The sequence below is a fragment of the Accipiter gentilis genome, chromosome 4 (genome assembly GCF_929443795.1).
Source record: "Accipiter gentilis chromosome 4, bAccGen1.1, whole genome shotgun sequence".
NCBI lineage: Eukaryota > Metazoa > Chordata > Aves > Accipitriformes > Accipitridae > Astur > Astur gentilis.
In genome coordinates, this window is record NC_064883.1 from 29,587,883 (window position 1) to 29,610,812 (window position 22,930).

The following is a 22,930-nucleotide window of genomic DNA, read 5'->3' on the forward strand; positions in this document are numbered from 1 at the left end:
TTCCTTTTCAGGTTATTTAAACCACAGAATTTGTAGAGCAGCGAAGTACATCATCTCCATCTCTGCCTGTGATCCCTTGACACAATGGCTAAGTTCCTGTCACGTTTGTTCCCCCTTTGTCATATCTTAAGAAACAGCCTGCCATCTCTGTTCAGCTAGGCACATGACCAAGCCAGATACAGTTTCCACCAAGAAATGTCAGTTACCAATGGTATCCAACTTACTGCATCTAGATAACTAGATTCAATCAAGGATCCTTGCTAAAATTAATTTTGGAAGAAAAGAACTTTTAAGAGTATATATAAATGTGTAATTCAGGTTTCATATCTAATTTATTTGCCCTCTGTCAGTGATAAAGTCACATTACAAACATTTGCTTTTTAGTACAATGCCTGGGATAACACAGCCATGATTTTGCTACTTCAGCATTCCAAACTTCTTTGCCAAGCCAACCAACAAAGTAATGGACAAGACCTTTGGTTCACTTATATATTTATGAATGGAAAAAGTCATAATGTAAATTTACTCATTAAAAAAACTTGGGTACAAATTACACATACATAAAACCACCCATTTTTTGATTCACATGGACACCTTAGACCCAAACAACTCATTGTAATAGACTTCAGTGAGAATACTCCAGGTAAAGATTACAACAATTGGAAGCATCTTGGATTTTTAAAAAAGTATATTTCAATACATAAGTTTGTATGCATGCTTTAAACAAATATAGTTCAAGAATGAGCAAAGAGTCTAAACAAAAAGTAATATGACCAGCACTAACATTAAACTTCTCATCCAGATTTTAATATGTTAGTCTAACGTAGTGTTAGTTACCATGCTGTACTGAAAAACATAATGGCACAATCTGATCATGGTTCATTAAATATTATACCCTACTTCCCCAGAATATTTAGGCTGGTCATAAAATTAACAATGCATAAGTAAATAAGTATAGCCAGTTATAGACAGTTGCTTGTTTTACAAATTGCCATCAGGTAAGACATACTGTCTCCAGAGACTTGAGAGATGGACATTCAATCATACCATTAAAACAGTATGGCCTGAAGAAATGGGCACATTTTTTTTGAAAGTATATTAAGACAATTCTGTTAGCTTTTAGTTACCCCTTGTAAATAATCATGGTATGACTGAACACAAGACCCAACTTTGAAAAGCAAAGGATTTTAATCGGCATAGTGCATGATTGATTCAACATAATTCCCAGGAAACAAGCCAGTTACTCGATTGCAAACTCCTTCATACCAGCCGTCATCATTCTTCTTTATCACATAAATGATTGCACCCTCCATAAATGACAGCTCATCGTCTTTGTCCTTTGTATAGTCATATATAGCAACAACTGTGGATTGAACAGGGACATGTTTAGCATTTTATTAATAGCACCAGTATTAACATTTTTTGAAGTACCATTATTTTTAAAAGACTGGTTTGCTATCCTGGGATTTTCCACAATTAATTCACATGCTTTGCCTGTTGAACGTTAAGTCCAGAAAATGAAATTTCACTTTTTCTTGCAACATTAGCTACCAGTAAGAAGTGGGTGGTGACTACACCAAACACTCAGTTAAACTATTGACAAGAGAGGTACAGTTGACTGTGACACAGTAAAGCAGAGCATATGGACACTTAAAAGATGAACTATGAAACAACTGGCTCCATGAGTGTGTCAGTCATTTCTGGTCAGATTACCTCAAAAGCATACAGATCCCTGTATAGGGATCTCTTGATTAGAGAAAGCAAAAAAAAAAAAAAAAAATTTTAATTAAGTCATTCTGTAGAAATGGACCAACGGAAAAAAAATTCTACACTATGGCCCCTGCAGCTTTATATATATAGCATGTACTTCAGTGTATGATCTTGTCAACATAGCTGCTTAAAGCCACCGTACAGAAATGGATGGTCATTGCTACAGAGCTTCTATGTGATAACGTTTGGCATTGCTTTTCAAAGAGCTGCAATGAGTGCAAGTATAAAAGTTACTGTAGGAAAAAGTAGAAGTGAATTTACAGCAACATCAGCTATTTTTCAGTAGCTGCTTGGTGAATACATTACTCTTGCCAACTTACAACTCACTGTGTGCAATTAACAAAGCGGAGATCTCCCTAAGGAAAGTAAATGTCGCCACCAGTAGTATTGGAATTAAAAACTACCACTATGAATACACAAACTTTGGACATCACAGCCTTACCCTTCAAAACACTTAACATGGATTTGTGCAATTGATCAGTTTTATGAATTCCAAGAATGTACTATTTTACATACATACATTCTTGGAAATCTGATGCCTTAATGCCTAGCAAATAATGGCATGGTGTATCAGTTAACCTTCATCCCATGGGTACATCCTGCACCCAGTCCAGCTAGGAGTGAAGATTCTGCCACAACAGGTATCACAGGTACCCTACCCCATTCCATATGCACTACAGTACCAGCCAGATCATGAGAAAACGTGCAACATTGCTGTTGACAAAATGGTCATTGTCAGAACACAGACAACTCTACAGGCAGGAAATTGGCATCTCAATTATTCATGAGAAGAGACATTTACTATATGAGTTCATACCTACGCACAGTTTATAGTCTGCTGATCTAGAGTCACTGGTAAGTCTCCAAGGAAGCCTCACTACATTTTATAGCTGAAAGTCTAATGATCCACTCTAGCTATCTAGTTTGATGGGATAAATGGAGCTTGGACTTTCTGGCCTTTCTGCAACACCATTTCTAGATGACCACCACAATCCTGAGGTAGCTAGAGACACAGTCCAGCAGCTCAGCAAAGATGAAAGCCATCTGATTTACATCTGCTTCTCATAATGAAGGATATTTTTTTTATCCATTCTAGAATGCTTGAAGGTATTTTATAATCCTTCCAAAGACGGATTATATTTTATCACATTAGGTGTAGCCACAGACAAACTAATAAAAGAATGGTTCGAGTTCTGACTTGGCAGGGACAATGACTGTTTTCCACAGACCCAAGCTAAGTCCTTCATTCCCTTCAGATACCGTTAAACCTGAGACGGTAGTAACACAGCAACACTTCTCTTACCTTTCTCTATATAGTTTTTAGGTGCCCAAGCAGGATCTCCATCTGCATAAGGATCGCTGTACTGCACAACAGCAGCCTCCTCATCCTCATAATCCACAGGGGGTGGTGGTGGAGGAGGAGGAGAGTCATCAAACATTGGCATCTCATCGGGAGGCGGTGGTGGGGGAGGAGTCGGGCTATCAGCAACTAGAAACGTTTGGAGATTATTTTTTTTCTTAAATCAAAACAGTGTGGAGATGCAAACAAACCTGAGGCTGTACACTGTAAGTAAAAGGGGTGGGGGGACAGCACACAAAGCATGCACTATAATACCATGCACTGATTAGAAACAGAGGCTTTGTATTAACAGCTACAACACACAACTACAGTTGTTATTAGTAGTCAAATCTATGTATAAATGCTACTAGAGTCAAAGCACATGCTGCAGGGCGTAAGCTGAACACCAGCAGAGAGGAAAGCTTCCTGCTCCGACGTCCATGCGCTGAGGGGCTAGCTGCAGCAGTTAGCTATGGGAGGACTCCGAGTGGCACCCTCTGAGCCAGGCAGCAACAGGCCTCTGGTCTGGACCAGCAGCTTGATTATTTTTTAACAAATCCTTTGTCTATAACAATTTATTTCTGAACACTGCTTCCTTGGATTCCTTGTCTCTCAGAGCTAGCATTAAGGGGACAAAAAGATCTGGTGTGGATCATAAAAAAGGGAAGAGGCTAGTGTTTTAGATTTAACCAGGTAAGAGAAAGCCAAGTAATCCTTCTGCAGAAAAAAAGCTTTGTACAGATCCTTATCTTGCAGACTAGCTTGTGTGTGTGCACACAACCAGGATTGAATTAATAAATGGAAAACTACAACAGGCAGCTGCTGCTCTTGGGGAAAAAGTGCTCAAGGAATTAAGTGTATAATCCAAAATGTCAAATCCCTGCCCTGAGATTCTCCAATCAGCACAATTACAAGTTGCTTTGGGAAAGGGAAAAAGAGAAAGGCATTATGGTACAAATCACTCTTAAAATCAATTCATCAAATTAGTTTTCAGTAACATTCACAGCAGCTGGTAGCAAAGGGGTGGGTGGAGGGGAGGGGGAGAGACAGGAGAGGAGAGGAGAGGAGAGGAGAGGAGAGGAGAGAGAGAGAAGAGAGAGAAAGAGGAGAGAGAGCAAGCACGCTCAGATGCAAGACATCAAGTCACTTGTCCTATTCCCTGGGAACTGTGGTCCACTACACACAGACCTAGGTGTAAGCACTATGAAGCCAGAAGTTACTGAAAGGAAGCTACTGTCGCTAAACTCAACTTTATTATATAGCAATACAGATTTAATTACAAGAGATTTGGGAGTCTGCATATTGCAAACAGGCTGAAAACCACTGCTCTAGAAAGGGTTTGACTGGAAGGAGGCATCAGGCTGGGCATGTGCTCCAGAACATGTAGCTCCAGCACACTACATAAATTTTGAGAAGAAAGCCAAGCTGCACAGCAAGGACAGAACAACATTGAGTGAAGCTTTAGCTAATGCTAGTTACAATGGCACTAGAGATTTGAAGTAGGGTTTCTGTTTGCTTTAATGCTTTTTACTTGCCCCTGGCCACTACTCCAGTGGTGACTAGACCTTGCTCTTCAGCCACATGCCCCTGATAAGGGGCTTGAGCATAACTCCCATGTCCTAGCTGGGTCAGACTGCCTGTGCTGGTATAGGGGAAGCCAAATCTCCTGCTGCAAGGGAGCAGAAGCCAGCAGGAGCTGCTGGGGCAGAGGCTGCCTCAGCCCTGGCACCCAGCCTGCTCTCTATGCCTTGAAGAGCTAATGCTATTCTTTACCTGCAAGCCCAGCTCCTCTTCAACTTGACCAGCTGAGCAGTATACCCAACAGCTCTCTCCATCAGTAAGACTGGCTGCCACGCTATTAGTGATTCCTCTCCCATACAGAAGCCCATTTATGTCACTTGGAGACAGACTAACAAAGCCTTTGGCTGACTGAACGCTATGTCTTGCCCATGTTACCAAATAGCACTCACAGGCAGGCTTCATGAATCCACCACAGACACATGACAACAGTGTTTATGAATGAATTGGTTTTGTGCAGTAGTTTTGGCACATCTTTTCACAAAATGTATTTCTCCCTTTAATTTCTCTCTGCAGCCAGGAAAAAACCCACACTATTGAAACAACAATCCTTTGAGATCTTAAGAAATCCTTACCTTAAGAAATGCAAAAAGTTGTATTTATTCAACCGTGAAGTTGTTTATTTGTAAAGAAGAAAAGAGGGCAGGAAATGCAAATGTGAAAGTGCCAACACATACCCTAACTGAGATGCAGCGCAGAAACTGCATGCTTTATGGGAAACATTAAAACAATTCAACTTCACATTTAAACAAGGGGAGAGAATGGAACAGAAAATTAGACAAGTGCCACCCCATGGAAGTATCCCCCCACCTCGTCTTGGATTTTAACCTAGACTTTTCCTGGTTCTTTAACTTAAAGGACTCTAGAATAGCATTACTTATCCTAGAGGAAGAAAAAAAAAAAAAAGCATACAGAAAACCACACTAAATGAGAAAGGGTAAAAGGACCAGTATTTATACAGCTCCAAATTGAGACATCTTCTCTTGTATGTATTCACATCCCTGTTCCCTAAATGGGGACCAACAGACTCCTTTTGAAACGACAGGGTGTGACAGTACAGCAATTTATATCCAATCAGTTGTCCCTGGGCACCGGATACACTGGAGAACCTCTCTGAAGGAGATACCCACAGTTTGGGCACAGGGCGCAGGAAAAAAAGAATAGGCGCTGCATAGTTTCTAAGGCCTCTCCTTGTTGTCTGAAAGGAGTCCACAGAGCAGAGGATGTTGCTTCCCAAACCCACAGATCTTTACGATAAGGAAAAGACAAGCCTACCCACACGTCTCCCTAACTCCACTCCTCCGTAGACTTCTTGCAGAAAACGAGGCAGATGAAAGTCTAGCACACAATGCCAAAACTTAACAGCCTCTACAGCCAGTTTTGCTGAGCGTATGCGCAGACTGCCACACGCTCCCCTGCCTCCAAAATGAGGCAGCAGCAGCTCAAAGCCATACTCGTTATATAACTTTCAAACCCAAGGGACTGTTAAAAGAAAGAAAATAAAAAGAACAATTCCTAAGACCAGATTTCAAACTTCTGCTATTTTTGCTGCAATCTCATTCACAAGTCAGCTTGCATTTTGTTGTTGCACACATGAATAAGTCTGTCCCTTTCACCTCCACTCTCCCAAGGGCTGTGTTATCTCCAGGAGGACAATACTTGGAACAATTCAGAAGCAGGTGTCAATTTTCCCAAGTTTATCTGCAAGTGAAAACATTCTGTAACCTTCATCTTCAATAGGTTTACCTCTACACTTTGAATTTTGGAAAGTTTCATCAACAGAATTTTGTTGCATACTATTCCACATCAACGTGATCCTTACTACTTACCTAGCACAACACCAAAATACCTTCTTTATGAATAAGAACCAGAGAGATGCCTCCTATCTCTAGCAGAATGCTCAGAACATCACCACTTAAAAGCTCTAATGGAAACCTGAACAGCAGCACCAGTCTGACCTGGGGGCCCCTAAATGTATGCTGAAGCTATACAGCTACTATGTAGTAGTAGGCCCCGAGACCCTAGCAAACTTTGCTATGGCTCCCAAACACTTCAAAAACATTTTATACTTAGCTGCCCTATCAACATCGCATTCATTCTGTTGTTTACAGAACTGCAACGTACTCCTACAGCAAAGATGTCCCCAGATCAGCAATGTGACTTTACACCTGCACTAGCATTTGGGACAGTAACACTCACCTGAAATGAATCAAGTAGTAATGGTAAAAGCAGAGTTACCAGTATAAAACACCTTGCAGCCCAGAGCATAGCCAGGGAGCATATCTCACAAGCCTAGCATTGCATAGCTGTGCTGCAAGAAGGTCAGTAGGGAAATCTGGCTAGAGAGCACAAAGAAATGGAGAATGAAAGGCTGCTGAGAGGAGAAATACCTTACAAGCTCCTTTGTAATGGCATTAGATCATAAGACTGCACATTTTCAATTGACTGTACAGCTTTCTGAAGACTACCACAGTATTAGAATCAATGGTTACACAGTACATATTTTGACAGTCTACACAAGCCTTTCTAATAAAAACTAATCAATTATCCCTAGTGAAGAAACCTCAGGCAGGATGATTCAACATGACATTAATGTTTTTAATTAAGATACATTTCTATAATCACACCAAGCATATGCCACATATTTCACACTGTATTTCTATAATAAATTTGCAGTTCAGAACTTAAATGGGTCAGTAATAATCATGCACGTGTTATAAAATATTGAAGAGTGTGCCCTTCAGCTCCAATAGCATATTGACACTAGAATGCAAGATGGTATTAGCTTCTGGAAAAGGAAACAAAATAGAGTCTGACTTGCCAGCCATGCATGCTAGAAGAAAATAGGCTCTACCCTTTAACAGCTCAGCTTGTCCAAACTTACTGTTTTCCTGCACCCTGGCCACGAAGCCTGTGAGAGGTATCTGTGGAGTCAACTGAGGCATAGGGGGAGGGGGTGGAGCAATAGAAACTGGTAGCAACACACACACCATATCGGGGAAAGTCAAACAGACAAAGGAAAAAAAAAAAGGAAACAAACAAAAGCAGCCGTCAGTAACAAGGACCACAAAACAAAGTATGTAAAAAAACAACAAGAACACACACACAGAAGAACCTTCTTCAAGCTTGTGTTTCCAACAAGGCTGAATTCATGGTTAGCCAATTGAGGATCAAAAAGCAAAGCATGCCCCTGCGTTTACCTGAATAAAAAGCCAAGGGCAGGCTGTGTGTCTGGAAGCTCACAGGGTGCACGTGTGAAGGGACCTGCTCCGCTTCACTTGGGGTTCACACAAAACTGAACTTTTCATCTTGTTGCCAAATAAGGATTACTCAAATTTAGCAGTTACTTTTTAAAAGTATGCTACTAGAAGTAGAGGTGATGTTTCAGAGCATTCTGGAGGGCTCCTCTAAAATAAGAGTAGAGCACTACATCAAGTGCAGCAAAGCAGCACTGACACAGAGCAAAACCAGCTGCTTTACAAGGGAAACAATGTTGCACATCAATACTTAATATTCATACAGAAGGCACCTCCCCTAAGGTTGCTCTGCTGGGGCATGAAGCAGTGGCTTGTCTTACTATGTTTTTGTTTTACATAGAAGGGACCTTGTTGCTTGTTGGTAGGAAAACCAGATGGGTTTAGAGCAGAACAGAACTTTATTTTAAATTATTAAATCTTCTGTGGTTAAAAGGTACTCAGCAACCTAGGAGGCTGGCAAAGGCTTCAAGAGCTACAACTGGCTACACTAGCACACATTGCTCCCCAGGAAGCCCTAGCAAGCTGGTCTTCTCGAGTATATACCTATTGGGTGAGTAATGCGATAGGAGACAGCACCAGCACTCACAGATGCTGGGCTGACAGCTGAGGTGTTCAGGTCTTCCCTCTACGGGTAGGAAAGAGGCATGGTAGCAGTAAGGCATGCTATTCAAAGTGTCTGCTCTGGCAGGATGTCTCCCCATGAACAGGGGGAAAGGAAAAAAAAAAAAAGAAAAAGAAAAAACCAACAAAACATCAACTCATTTGTTTATACCATGCCCCTTCTCAGTGGAATTTCTCTTGCACTGAAGCAGAAAAATTCGTGTGAAGGTGGGAATTCAGCAGGGTAATCCAGTTGGAACCAAATTTGAAAGAGGTTCTGTACTTCCAAGTAAGCAACAGTTTTAAATAAAGCCATAACAAAGATTAATGTTTGATGAATAACAATGGAGCATTTAGTTCATTACAAAACCAATAATCAAATAAACTGTATGGGAGAAATGATCGATAAAAGAGGGAGAACAAACAGGTTTCTCACAAAATTGAAGTAAACATCTAAGAAAAAACAGAGTATTTGTTAGCATGAAAAGTAAAACCTTAAGGAAACATGGGACCTGGATTTAATGTCAAGACAGCAGCATTAAAAAATAATAATTAAAAAAAAAATATCACCAGTTACAGAAGCAGAGGGAAACAGTTTAAAGTAGAAAAACACACCCACCAAAATACTGTTTAAAAAATGTTGACAATCAGTATTTTGAAAACACCAGAGAGGCTAGATAAAGGAACAGCACCTGCATTTGAGCAAAAAATTGCTTTGGACAAATGTAAATGTTCAGAAACAGTGGTGTACATGGCATTTAAGACAACTGAACTATTTCCAGAAGTAAAGGCCTATTTATTCAACAGAACACAACTGTTCAAACAGGAAGGAGTTTCTGTTAGGGTGAATTAATTTGGGGGAACAAGAGTGTGGAGGAAAATGAAAGGCCAGCATGGGCGAGAGAAAGTGGGAGGAAAATCAGGATTGGGAAAAAAAAGATAGGTGCTGCACCTGCATATAAAAATGCTTTCTGATAAATGTAGTGCTTCTAAACCACTGAGAAAACTCTTTACCTCAGTGTCTCAAACATTTTATATGCATTCTTTCCTTAAGAGTAAGCATGCAACAGCAAATGCTGGTAAAGTGATCTTCAGCCCAAACATCGACATTTCTTTTTAAAAGAAACTCTGAAGTTTAAAAACAGCTGGCACGCTGAAGACCACCACCAGAAACCATTACAGGGCTATCACTCCTCTATGTGTATCTGGTCAAAATTTATGGAAATGGCAAGGAAGAAGTTCCCTGATAGAAACAGCTTTCTACCAACACTCGGGTAGATCCTTATTTTGCAGATCTTTCTGCAGTGAATCTCATTTGCCCTGTTGGGTAGGTAGGCAGGATACTGCTGACTAAAACCTGCTCACTTGCCCATGGCACCCATCCCTTCCCTCATTCATCTGGATCTATACTACTACTACTAGTGTGGAAGCACAGAGGAGGAGTCTGCTAAAAAGAGGGAGACTGAGGTCTTCTTTAACAGTCAAGCTTAAAACTAAGAACAAAGGAGAAACTTGGAATCAGGAAAGTATTTAGGAAAGAGACAGAGACAGGGAAGAACTGTGTAATGGGAAAAGTTTGTTACATGAGCACTGTGCTCAAAGAGTACTCTCTTGCCACTAGCCCAGTAGTGGAAGGACTGTACTACAACCATATTAGGTCTCCTGCAAAAAAAAATCCAGTTTTAGTTTATGTTTTCCAAGCACACCTGAAATGCTAAGTATAATGTGCCTATAATTAGATAGGCAATCATCATAATTTCTTGTCATGAGTAACAGCAAACAAGTCAGAGGGGAAAACAGTATAATTGCATATAGTGCAATCACTGTAGAACTTCAATATGCTTTTTCTTGTTTGTTTTTCCTTCTATTTTCAGAAAGAAAGCAGTAATCTGATTGATGCTCTTCATAAATGAATTAAAATGCCATGCATGCTTTTACAATCATTTTGCTCAAAACAGTTTGTGATTTCAGAGCTTAGAAGCTTACTTGAATTTTGAGAATAAAGAGGCCCGCCATTAACATGAGGTTGAGCAGAAAATGGGGCAGTCACAGAAGGATTCCGTCTGTATCCACCAGAAGATGCTGAAGAAGTGGTAGAGTTGTGTCGCGAGATTTGCCTGGTCATTGTGCCATACTGGGAACCAGGAGCTGAACCCGGAGCAGCTGAAAAGCATTAGCCAGAGGAACCAAGGAGAAGACTTAAGCAGAGCATTACTTGGGATAGAATGCAGAAAATAGGAAAAAAGCCCAGAACATGGGAAATACTTGATTACAGGTTTCCAATAATTTAAGGCCAGTAACAGGAGATTAACAGAAAACAAATATTCCTGTTATAAACAATAATGAGAAAAAACACACAGGACATAAACCAACACTCATATAAAGGGCATTTGAGAAATGCTGAGAACTACTTTGAGAGACTGGATTGGACTGGAAAATTGAATCAGCTTCCAACTCCTAAGCATATCTCAATTATTCTACATGCAATACCCTTTATTAAAAAGCACACAGAAAAAAATCCACATTCTGCTCAAAGCAAATGTTTTCCATTGTGAACCAGAACTTGTCTCCAATCTAATATAAAAAGACACTCTAACAAAACAGTAAAACAAATGTCATGAGCTTCAGACACTTGGCACATTTATCAGTCATATTTGCTAGTTGTGCTTTTATATTGATAGAATTTGCACTAACAAATCAGAATCACCAATGCCAGCTGACAAAGACATGTCACTCATTCTTCAGGATGAACACCCATTTTTACCTTCCACATGCTTGCTGCACAAACTTCAAGGTTAATAAAACAATTTAAGTTCTCTTTTGGATTAACCTTTGACAGAGAAAAGAATGACACTTTGCAAATTAGTGAATGTCACACGTTGAGGTCACATGGATCAATGCAATTTTTAAGTGCAAAAATTGTTTTGCAATAAAATGTTTCGTGCTTTTATATACCTATGTATATATCTTATATAAATATATATAAATATATACAAAAATGCACACGCACACATATATACACAAACAGTGTGTGATCAGAAGTTTACAGTCCTGTAATGCTATCCAAAGCCACTTTCGCTTAACACTTCAGTAAGTGAAAGTGCAAAGGGTTATGTGGGTCAAAGCCTCCAAAGCTAGCTTCATAAACACAATCAATTAATTTTGTCATCAGCCTGTGACACAAAAGGGCCAGGTATTTTTTCTTGCCTGTTTTGAAAAGTACTACTTTTAGATCCCAACCTAACAGCTATATATAATGCTTGAAAAATTTTCCAAGAATGGTTAGTTCGTATCCTCACGTCTTCCAGTTTGCCACCCACCTGCAGCATTACAGAATCAAGCCCAAGCCACTGTGACAGACACTTCTGCTTTTCAGTCACCTTATGCCCACAGGATAAAATACATACACCACCCTACACATCAGCTACCATTTTTAAGCCAGAGTGCAACTGTTGTGGCTTAGTTTTCAGCTGCAGGAGTGACACAGCAGAATACCAATATTCAAGTCGATTTTGAGTTGTTATAGATCAGACTAACTGGATCTTAGCTTTAATGGGAACAGAGTTTTCAAGCAACTGGCAGCCTTTTTGCCATACCTTGTGCATTTACCTTCAGAGGCTTTAACCACAGGAAATTAGTGGAGATTAGATTTGTTTAAAAACAAACAAACAAAAAAGTCCCAAAACTGATTTTTATAATAAAATCATGTAGACCCCACTACAGAAGGAAAAAACACCCTCACTAAGTCCATTAGAAAGAGATGATTATTGATTATGCAGCATGACTGCAATCACTTCAGCATTGACACAAGTCTCACCTATCAGACTGCCCATCGGTAGAGGTGGTGGCAGTGGTGGTGCTGGCGGGGCTCCAGGAGGAGGAGGAACAGAAATGTGTGCTAATAAAATAGTTTATATTCCCAATTAGGCCATATATTTAAAAAAAAAAAAAAAAAAAAAAAAAACCAAATAAGAAAGCACGGGCACTTGATAGGCTTCCCAAATAAATACAGAAATTCAGCTTCGGTCAACTGATACAAACTCAGGCCCTAATCCTACACAGGGTTCTGTAGCTGCAGATCTTTACTCCCATTGATTTTTATGTGATACCAGATGATAGGAAGATTTCATGCCTATTTGTACCACTGCAGGATCAGAAACACCTGGGAAAGCCTGCATGTGTGTAAGAAAGTGAAGATCTGTCACCCAAGGAACAGAGATTTAAGAGGTGCAATAGCAAAACTACATTACAGAAAAACTCCACTGTTTTCTTGTGCAAATTAACTTTATGTGCTTACAAAATACACAGAAATACAAAAACCAAGTGACTGAGTTGGTTATTACCAAGAAAATAATCCTGCCAGTTTATAAAGAACGATCCTACGCATTCTCACCATTCAGCATTCTTAAAGACAAGGGAGTATGCTTTCAATGCCAAGAGGTCCTGCATGGTTTTCTTTTATTGCTGTGTTATCTTATACACACTAGTTCTCCTGCCTCTCTCAATGATCTCCATCATAGCTTAGCAACTTCAGACTGTAATCGTAGCATAAACAACCCTGGTGGATAAGCCCAAATTCTACTACTACAAGTATTTTCGTAGGTCCTCTGTATTTTATTTGAAGTAAAGACTTTTATTTAATTAAAAAAAAAGAACATGTACATACCATCATTGGCAGATGGTAAAGTTAGCAGGCTATTTCAGAAGACAACATTTCCCAAACATGTACATAGTTGCTGCTGCTTCTCAGGGCATCCAGAAATGCCAAATTGTAGATAGGCATTTAAAAATACACTTAAGCTTTAAAAGGATACACCTCTCTCCCTCTATCTCCTCTCCACCTTGATTATCTTGTAAAAACATGGACTGACAAAGGTGTTTTAGCCATCCGCTATTCTGGAAGTGATTGTTCTGCAAGTACTTTTGGTAAAGAATTAAAACTTTAGATGTCCCTCAGCACTCATAAGAGATTTCCTGACTAGGACTGTGCTTCAGGACAGTTTCTACCCCATTGTTTTCAGTCAAAATCCCTCTGCAAACACAAGCAACTGACATTACAGCCTTACATTAACATGGGAAGAGTCCCACATACCTGGTCCAATGGTTGGCGGTGAAGGTGTAGGCACGGCAATGGGAATGCCAATACTGCTGCTTCCACTATTCTCTCGACTGCCACTTCCTCCACTACTACCACTATAAAAGAAAAACACAAGTATTAGCACAGCATTTCCTACAAAGGCCTATCAGCAGTCACACTTCCTGTGCGAGCTCTGCTAGCCTAACTCGATTATAGACTGTTGAAAAATCCCCTATAAAATGCCTCTGTCGCTACCTACAATTGCATACAGCTAATCAAGTCTGGATGCATTACACTCCTACTAAACGGAATTAGCTAAGCTGATAAACATCACTATGCATACAATGTCTACTTAAATGCTTTAAAAAATAAAAAGGTAAGCAACCATACCAGTTCCAGGCAATGGAGTAAGAACTGCAGGAACAGTTCAGGGGTCTTGTAATAATTGAAAGGAAAAAGCTGGGGCTGGAAAAGTTCATGCGAAGCTACAAATAATTATTTAAGATTATTTATGCTGTCAGCTGAGGGAACATTTCCTCTACTTAGAGCAGAAGTTTATACTGAGAACTTTTTAACTGAGAACAGCCACAATAAACCAATTGGCATGAGGCGTGGAGTGGAGTATGATGTGGATAACTTTCTGTATATCTAACACTCCCCCCTGGCTCATGCACACACTTTTTGTGTATGAGAAGTTTGTTTCTACGACAGTCTGAAAGGTAACAGTACAGCCAGGTCACAATTTGTCTAAGTACCATTATATGATACACAAATTAGAGGCCAGCAATACAGATTTTTGCAGAACATACTTCTAGTGAACTACTGGATAATATTTCTACACATGCCTTTGAAGACCATAACAGTTCTTTTCATTGAGGGAGCTGAAAAAGAATCAAGATTCAGGCAGAATCTGTCCTTACTCTTACCCAAGAGCACTTCTTAGGCTAAGGCTTGAATTTACATGGATTAAATGGATAGTATAAAGGGAACTAAGTAGTCAAGATGTTTTGAAGCCAAAACACCACTTTAACCCATCCATGTTAATTAAGGTGTACTCAGTGCTGTTATAGTTCATTTACCATTCCAGGGTAGCTACAAATCAGTGCTGTCACAAGTCAAGTGCAAATCATTCAACTATATCTTAAGAAAATACAAAAAAGAAAATCAGTGATCTGGAATGGAAGCCAAAATAATTCCTTCAAAATTAGTGTTCTGTCTGCTGAAGACCTGTCTGCTGAAGACCTTGATCTTGTCACTATGGTTGCAGCAGAATTTCTAACTGCAGTCTACATAAAAGAAGATCTTGTGAGACAAGAGTAGGGACCATTTACAGTAGCCAGCTAAACATGATCTTTGTTGCAGCCAGATTTACAAGTTATTTCATTCTGACAATATTTCATGATCAACTGTGTCAAAAATACTCTCTCAACCCCTGTTAGTGACCTACCATGTTTACTTGCCTACTGGGAGTTAAAAAAAAAACTAAAAAAAAGAAGATTTCTAAAAAAGAAGCTAACCTCTCATTTCTAAGTACATTGAATTCGTTCATTTGATTTTTCCCTGAGTTTGAAGCCGATGAGAAAAATCAAATTGAAAAAAAATGAACTCAAGAGGCTCGGAGAAAGATCTAGCCTTGCAATTAGAGAAAAAAAAATACATTAAAAAACCAACAAGGCACACTTGGCACACCCTTCTCACCCAAAACACACACTACTCTTTCATCAAAGCCCTTAAGTATGTGGAAACAACTGGCTGATGCCAATACCTGTCTTTGAATAGGTTTTATTTTCTATTTCTATCATGCTAGCACTGATTATGAGCATTAAGTTTTAGCCAAAAGAAAGCAATCAGCTCTTTCAGACTACCTTCATCACAGTGTTTCTAATCAACAGAAATTTCTCTTTGCAATTAATGGTCTTGAAAACAACAACAAAAAAGCCTAAGTGTGTTTTAGGTTAAGGTTAATAACACAGCTTTAAACCCATTAGGACCCATCGCTACACTACCTTGCAATTGCATAAATTTTGAAGTTTTGCTTATTCTTGTGAAACAAATACCATAGAACAAAATAAATTTATTATACAAAACAAGGCCTGTGGTTATGGAAGTAAGTTGCTAGATACAATGAGGCTTCTATACAGTATGAAGACACTTCTGTGTGTTAGAGAAGTCAACAATACAGTGAAGTTCTGTTAATGCGGAGTGGTAGAATAACTTACCTCTTGCATTCAACAAAAAGCCAACAGGCACAAAGCTTCAAAGCTTTTCTGTGACTTTAGTAAGCATCCCAGGCAGGAAAGAGTTACAGCGAGAAAATGCTCTACCTGTGTGTTCTTGGTCTCTGGTTCAAGGAAGCTGTCCTTCCCGGACTGTGCTGACTGCCCAACCTGGCAGGACTGGTCATGTAATCATTAGGGACTGTTGGTGGTTTGACTGGCTCCAAGGTTTTGTACGGAGTATTTCGTCTGGTCAAGGAAAAAAAATTTTGAAGACAGAAAGATAAAAGATCAGAAGTCCGAAAGGATAAATGAAGTAACTAAGCCATTTGTTTTCTTAAGCTTTCATGAGAGATCACTGCACAGTGACCCACAGCACAGTATATTAAACTAACTCCACCAGGTGGTGTAGACAGGTTGCATTCAACTCTCTAAAGTGCTCTTACGTAGATAGAGCCATACAAGTTGGCCTACAGAGCACATAAACTGGTTAAAAAAGCCCAAACTAAATTTACCATCCAAAATATATTCTTTGAACTACATAACATACAATAGTTACATCTGCATAATATTCTGGGGTTACCTTTCAGTATACAGCACCTGACAAACTCTTCCACTGTAACAATTTCCTCTTTCCCCCTTCCCCTCCCCTCCAAATGCATTCCAAAAGTATTCTTGGCTAAATGTATTCAACTCATTAAGACAGGAGTAAGGCTGAAAGATTCACAGAACAAGTTACATTTGCAATCACCAGTGCTCTTCCTAGTAGTTGTTTCACACAGTAATCAAGCAATCTCATATCACTTAAGCAGATCCTGAAGTGCCTCACAGATGGGCTTCATTGTCTCCATTTTGCAGCCCAAGAAAATGAAGCCCAGAGACTTCCAAGGTTACCTAGCAGACTGCATCAAAGTCAGAAATATAACACAGATCTTTCGAGATCTATTTACCAGACCCATTACTGCCTTAAGAACAGTGCATTTATTGTATGAATTGCAGAGCTCTTCAGTTCTCACCAGTAACTAAGAGATCCCTTGCAAGACATGGAATTTGGCAATGCACCAGCTAAGCAAAAACAAAAATACTAAATGCCAGTAGTTTAATCATTTGTTCAATTACTGGTTATAACCGAGTTGGTAAGTTATATGGCTTCCTGGTATTTTAAGAAACTTATTGACTTCCTTTTTACAATATGGAACGCAACAGTACTAAATTTTAACTATAACATTTTATTATTAAAACCTCTCAAAGAGAAAAGTGGAAATACCGTAATTGTTTGCATGCACTATGGTGTTTGTAAATTAGTTTGTCTATATAAAGAACTCCAGATGATTTTAATACACAGACTGCCACCACCTATAGGTCTGCCAAAAGAGATCAGTCGTGGGAAAAATAAAGAAACTTTGTACTCCAGTTGTAAGAGATAGAGCTCTAAATACCACCAAATAAAATGATAAACAGGGAAGATTTTAAATGTGCCTCCAGCAGAAATAACCTTGAAAACTAGTGTTTTAAAGCATTCCACCTTGGAATGCACTGGCAACAGGAACTACTACTCGGCTCTGTAGTACTACTTATTTCACCTGTACAATTTAAAAATACTGTAAAAAGCAAACCGCCACTACATCCTCAGGTTCAGCCATGCTTCAGTTTCTCCTTTGTTCTCAGCTTCACTGAAAAACTCAAACTGCTAAGCACCAGAGAAGTAAAAAACAATTTCTTTTGACCACTCACGTCCGATCCTTCCCTTTGCTTTTCCATCAGCCTTACGCAGAGGAGGAAAACATTCTCTCCGGACACTGTCCAGCGCTCCCCACCTCACTGTTGCCCAGTGCTTTGGTGTGAAGCTGATGCCCGTTGCCACCAGGAAGAACTGCAGGGAGTACAAGGCCTTGCTCTGGCCCAGGAGGCTCAAGGCACAACTGCAACTCGTCCCTCCACCAAGCTTCAACAATTCACTCGTTCTCCTGTGGTACTTCCAACCTGAGCATCCAAGGTTTTCCACAGTTTCTCCCTGGTCCAGTGAAGAGACCCCTGCTTCCTGCAGTCCCTTTCCATTTTCAGCCCACGTCATTTCTGTGCGGGACTCCCTCCCCACCATGTTCCTTTAGATAGTCCTGCCTTGATGGACAAGATGCACAATAGGCAGCACGTACTTAAAGGCCTATGTTACACACCAAGCCCGTTCTGATTTTACACGCTTATCTCTGTTTTCTGGATTAAAGGGAGAAGAGTAGTATCTTTGCGGTTTCTAGCAATTTTTTCTGCATGTATTAGGGAAACAGTCATGCCTATGATATTTCATGCTTTGGCAGAACACGGCTGCTCAAGACAAGAGCTGTACTTCCTGAACAAGAAGGGCAGATAGAAATCTCTGTTACAAACCCACATTATTCCTCCCCCTCAGCCAACTGCTGCCTCTTGTCAAGCTCATCTGGAAATGACATTCAGCTGATTAATCCTTATCAGGCATCAGCTAAGGCAACCAAACAGCTCTGGCTTGTTCAGGGGGGAGCATTAGAGAGAGGCAGCTCACCAGTACATCAACACTGCTGTTTCACTAGCAAACGTCCAATAGGACATGAAAGCGCTATCCGGCTTCCCAGGGCTGATAAACAACTCTTTCTCGGCTGGGATAAGAGAGACAATTGGAATACTGATTGCATGCCCTTGAGCAATGGGAATTCTTATAAAACATGCTGAGGAAACCCCTAGGGTAATTTCTCTGCAGAATACACAACAAACACTGCCATCCTGAAGCAGCAAAGCATCCAATCAGGATTAAAAATCACTAAGTCTTGACAAAAGGAGTTGCTGCTTCTGATTTTCCTTGACCATTGCTCCTGATCCCCATCCTGTTCCATCTCATTAGTCCTCATTTTTCCAGCTCCCCACTTCTTCCAGACAACATACCTGAAGCCAACACAACCAGCCAGCATTACAGTGCCTCAGTCCCCCACAGCATAAAGGAAAGACAGAAAGTGACAAATAGGTAGAAGGTCTTGTTTAGGATGCCTTTTGGAAGATGTTGCACAGTTGGACAGACAAAATCCTATGGCATGTGATCTGAGCTTCTCGTGTTTTGGTCTCTAGCAACAACTACTTGCTGGCACACCAAGATAAGCAGATTTCACTCCCCCCAGGTCCATAGCAGCAAAATACATGCTATGGCAGGGAATTCTGGTCACAGTGGGGCTTGGGAATAGCAAAATCCTTCCTCATTTAAGCATAAAAATAAAAATGCACAAGCCTGAGAGAACCAATGTTGTCAATGTGTTCACAGTACCATGAATTTTGCTTAGACAATGCAACAAATACGCCAGTAACAGCCACTTCATACCTCTCACAATATTGAGAAATGAGTAGACAAAAACTTTAACAATGATGCCTTTCTCCCACTGAAGTTAAAAACTTTTTTTTTGGTGTTACTACAGATTTCTCCCCCAAAATCCGGAATAACAATGGCCTCCTCCTTTACCCATATCTATAATAAATCCTTCTCCCATGAAAAAAACATTCTTTCCAAAGGTCATCATGAAAATAAGAGTCAATGCAGCTGAAAGGGTTTCTACAAAAAAGGTAATTGTGTTTTTTGCTAAAGGCAATCAGAGTTGCCATCTATCCATGTATTTAAGAAACACCAACACCAGCACAATTAAAACTTTCTATTACACAGGCAGGACCAAGCAGCCTTCATTCTTACCCTAGAGTTCCCCGGCCTGACATGGGAGGACTTGGTGGTTTTTGTGTAGGCGGATTTGTTCTTGACAAGGTGCCAGTTCTTGCAGGCTGGTTATTTCCATGCTGAAATAAGGGAAAACATGATTTTATTTTTATAACAGAGCAGCTCTATTATTGACAGCTTTTTTTTTTAAGTGTAAGAATATGAAGTGAGAATTCCCAGACAGCTGTCAAACAGCAAGTTTTCAGCTACACACAAGACAGACACCAGTAAATACAAAGAGCCTAAATACAAGCTTAATGTTATTTTTGCTATTAATTAACAACAGACAACAGAAAGGTAGGCAATTGACAGGTTCATGCACAAATCTCTTATATCCTCTTTTCTTTAAAGGGAAGCCACATTTGTGTTCATTTCCATTTGGGTGTTAATAATTTAAATCAAACTTTAACACTGACAGTACAATACAGTCAGCACAGGCCCAGAATTTCTCAATTTGCCCCTGCTATTTGACTAGCAGAGTCATTCAGGTTGTCTGGGAAGTCTCCTGCAAAAATGTAAGTGAGGGGAATCAAGGCATCTACCGAATTCAGAGCAAAGCACTACATGTGTTAGAGAAATTAAAGTATCTATGTATAAATGCAGATGTCAATGTATCGCAGATATATTGACACACGCTAAATGCTGTAAATGAAAAAAAAAATCAAGTATAGCATGTTTAATCTAAATATCCTATGGAAAGCAGAGTAGAGCATAAGAGCGCGCTAGTTTTCAGTTTTAATGGCTCTGCAGCCTCTACTATCAGTCACATGAGGCACTGTGGGTCAAAGGAGAAATAACACTTCTTACCTTGGCTTTTAGCCACTTAACGTTGGCAAAAAAGGGGGGAAAAAGGTAGAAATTAATGGCAGATCCATCACAACTGATAGGACAGGTTAAACTACAGATAATCACATTTAAAAAAAATCATTTGTGTCTACTGATAATTAGCTACATCCCAGTACACTATCAGAGATTTTACTGGCTCAGTCATTGCAAGTTCTGTGTCCGAGTAGTGACCACAGGAAAAACACTTGTGTCAAAACTAAGTTTAGCTAAGCTTTGCCACATTTGTTTGCCAGGCTCCTCATGGACAGTAAAGGGTTGAAAAGCCCTTTTCTGACCATTCAAGTCCAAACTCAAATCAATGCTATTTCAATGGCAACGTGCACTTAAGAATTCATTCACAAAGCCACAGTTTCAGCTATACAACGCAGAATAGACTTGCCTGTTGTTTTGACACTTAACCTTCATGTATTTTGAAGAAATCCTAGCTGCTGCATTGAATGGTAAATAAAGAAAAGGGAGTTCTCAAACAGGATGAGCAGCAGCACCTTTCACCTCTGGTTTATTGATTGAAATCTGATTCAAGCCAGCACAGCACTGGCTGCTCAAAACTGTGTTGGCAGTGCTATAGTGATTATTATTCTGAATTTTTAGCTCTTAGAATCAAGTCATTATATGACTCCACTATATCATTTTTGCAGCCTTCATGATTGCAGAGGGAAAAAAAATATGAAAACTTAGCCTCATAAGGAAAATTAATATAAAGTTTTAAAATTAGAGAACTCAACCTGAATTTATTTATTCAGGGAGGAAGACTCATGTTTTTGAATGGGGAAAAGGATTAGTTTCACCGATTTTAAAAAAAAATACACAAGCACAACAAAACCCCCACAACAAACAAACAAAAAAACCCCAAGCAAAACACAAACCCCCGAAACATAAAATAATCCCAATGTGTTTTTTTTGAGGTTGTTTGGAAATAAACTGTCACTTCCAGAGCAAGCCTTTCAAACTGTGGTTTGCACCTTCTCCTCCTCCAAGAAACATAGACCAGTTTAAAGGCATCCATGCACTCAGAAAAAATAGTTAAAACATGCTATATAGCAATGTGCATGTGAGATTTCTGACAGGCTCTGCAAAACCACTGAAAAACAGCTGGGGTTTACAAATCAAAACAGGTTGAAAGTCACTGCCCTTAAGTTATTCATAGTACAAGAACATAAACACAAACCTGCTCCAAAAGTCAAATGAAAAAGCTTAGCTGTGGTAAGTAAATTTGACGGTCAACCCATTCACTCCCAGTCTGGGCTGAGGTTCATCAGCAGAGTGACAGAATTAAGGCATTTAAACCACTTCTGTCCCCACATACTTATTTCATGGATAGTTTCCAGGATGCCAGGGTAGTCTCCCAAGTATTATATTTTTAAAACAAGCTTTTAGCAATGAAATTTGCTTTCCCCTCTCACAGTAATATGTGACCCTTCCCCTTACTTCACCAGTTACCAAGGGCAATAGCACAATACAAGGAATTTGCTGAGAGAGACGAAAAAGTGAAACTCTTGGTCCCATCCCTCCCCAGCAGCCACAGAAACCTTTTAAAGGCTTAAAAGGAAGGGTGGCATGGTTTCTTACCCAGCCTCTACTACTAAATTTGCCTACCTTAAAAATATAAAACCAAAAAGCTTCCTCTCTTTCCTTCCCTTATGCAGTGTCACTCAGCACTTATGCTGAGTCTTTCCACCTCCTCCTTAATCACTGTTATATTCTGCCTCCGCTGCAGTGACAATATGAATATCAACATCTAGCAATGATTCAGGAATCTTCATCTTATTTCGAACCTTTCTAATGCTAAGTACTGTTTAACATACTAAACATATATCTGAAGTCCAACAGCTTTGACCTTTATTCCTACCTCTACCACTACATCAGATGAGCTTCATTTCTTTCGCTACCAGTTAAACAATATACAGGCAGACACACACAGTTCTTTATTGTGCAGAAGAATTAGTAACTGTTGTCATACTGCTTTCTGTGAGTAAAAAAGCTCTGTACATGTCCTCTCTGTTGCTGTCAATATAAACAGCAGTCATATGGGCAGGAAAACACAGAAGGAAGAAACACAAAAGGAACAGGGGTTCTTATGGGAGAGGAATCATAGAATCATAGAACTCCTGATCCAAAAGACAGAAGTAACGAAGGAAAGCAAATGAATCTAAGCAAGATGAACCATATAGCTATTTAATCATGGTTAATAATGTAATTAATTAGGAGGAGACATTTTGTTGTATTTATTAGCTGAGCTTATGAGGGCAACATTGCTGCATTTCTTGTCTGAGAACCAAATGTAGTGCTTCCTAAGCAACTAAAAAAATTGCTTGGAACTGGGAACAGTTTAGGTAGCAGGGTCTAGACTGATTATGATTTTAAGAAAAACAGGAAAAAAGACAGCAGAAAGCCAAAAGGAAAAGCAGATATATGTTTAACATAGGTTCAGGCATCTCTCTACAAATGCCTCTAGGCCAGCCAGCCAGTTTGCAGAACATGACCATCACCAACTGCCTGATCAATACCGAGAAGGTCAGAGTC

The 22,930-nt window shown here is 39.7% G+C and overlaps 1 protein-coding gene across 11 annotated transcripts in view; it reads right to left on the reverse strand.

The window, feature by feature from the left end:
• Window positions 1-302: 302 nt before the first annotated feature.
• Window positions 303-22,930, reverse strand: part of ABI1 (abl interactor 1) — an 85,096-nt gene continuing 62,468 nt past the window's right edge. The window contains exons 4-12 of one of the 11 annotated variants that reach the window (XM_049798352.1): window positions 20,369-20,383; window positions 19,541-19,641; window positions 15,946-16,086; window positions 13,637-13,737; window positions 12,362-12,442; window positions 10,531-10,707; window positions 7,572-7,658; window positions 3,074-3,259; window positions 303-1,363 (exon numbers count right to left, since the gene is read on the reverse strand). In XM_049798352.1, coding sequence (XP_049654309.1) covers window positions 1,188-1,363; window positions 3,074-3,259; window positions 7,572-7,658; window positions 10,531-10,707; window positions 12,362-12,442; window positions 13,637-13,737; window positions 15,946-16,086; window positions 19,541-19,641; window positions 20,369-20,383 — 1,065 coding nt within the window. In that variant the 3' untranslated portion in view covers window positions 303-1,187. The remainder of the gene's footprint in view (window positions 1,364-3,073; window positions 3,260-7,571; window positions 7,659-10,530; window positions 10,708-12,361; window positions 12,443-13,636; window positions 13,738-15,945; window positions 16,087-19,540; window positions 19,642-20,368; window positions 20,384-22,930) is intronic. The other 10 variants (XM_049798345.1, XM_049798346.1, XM_049798349.1 and 7 more) reach the window with 10 other exon arrangements.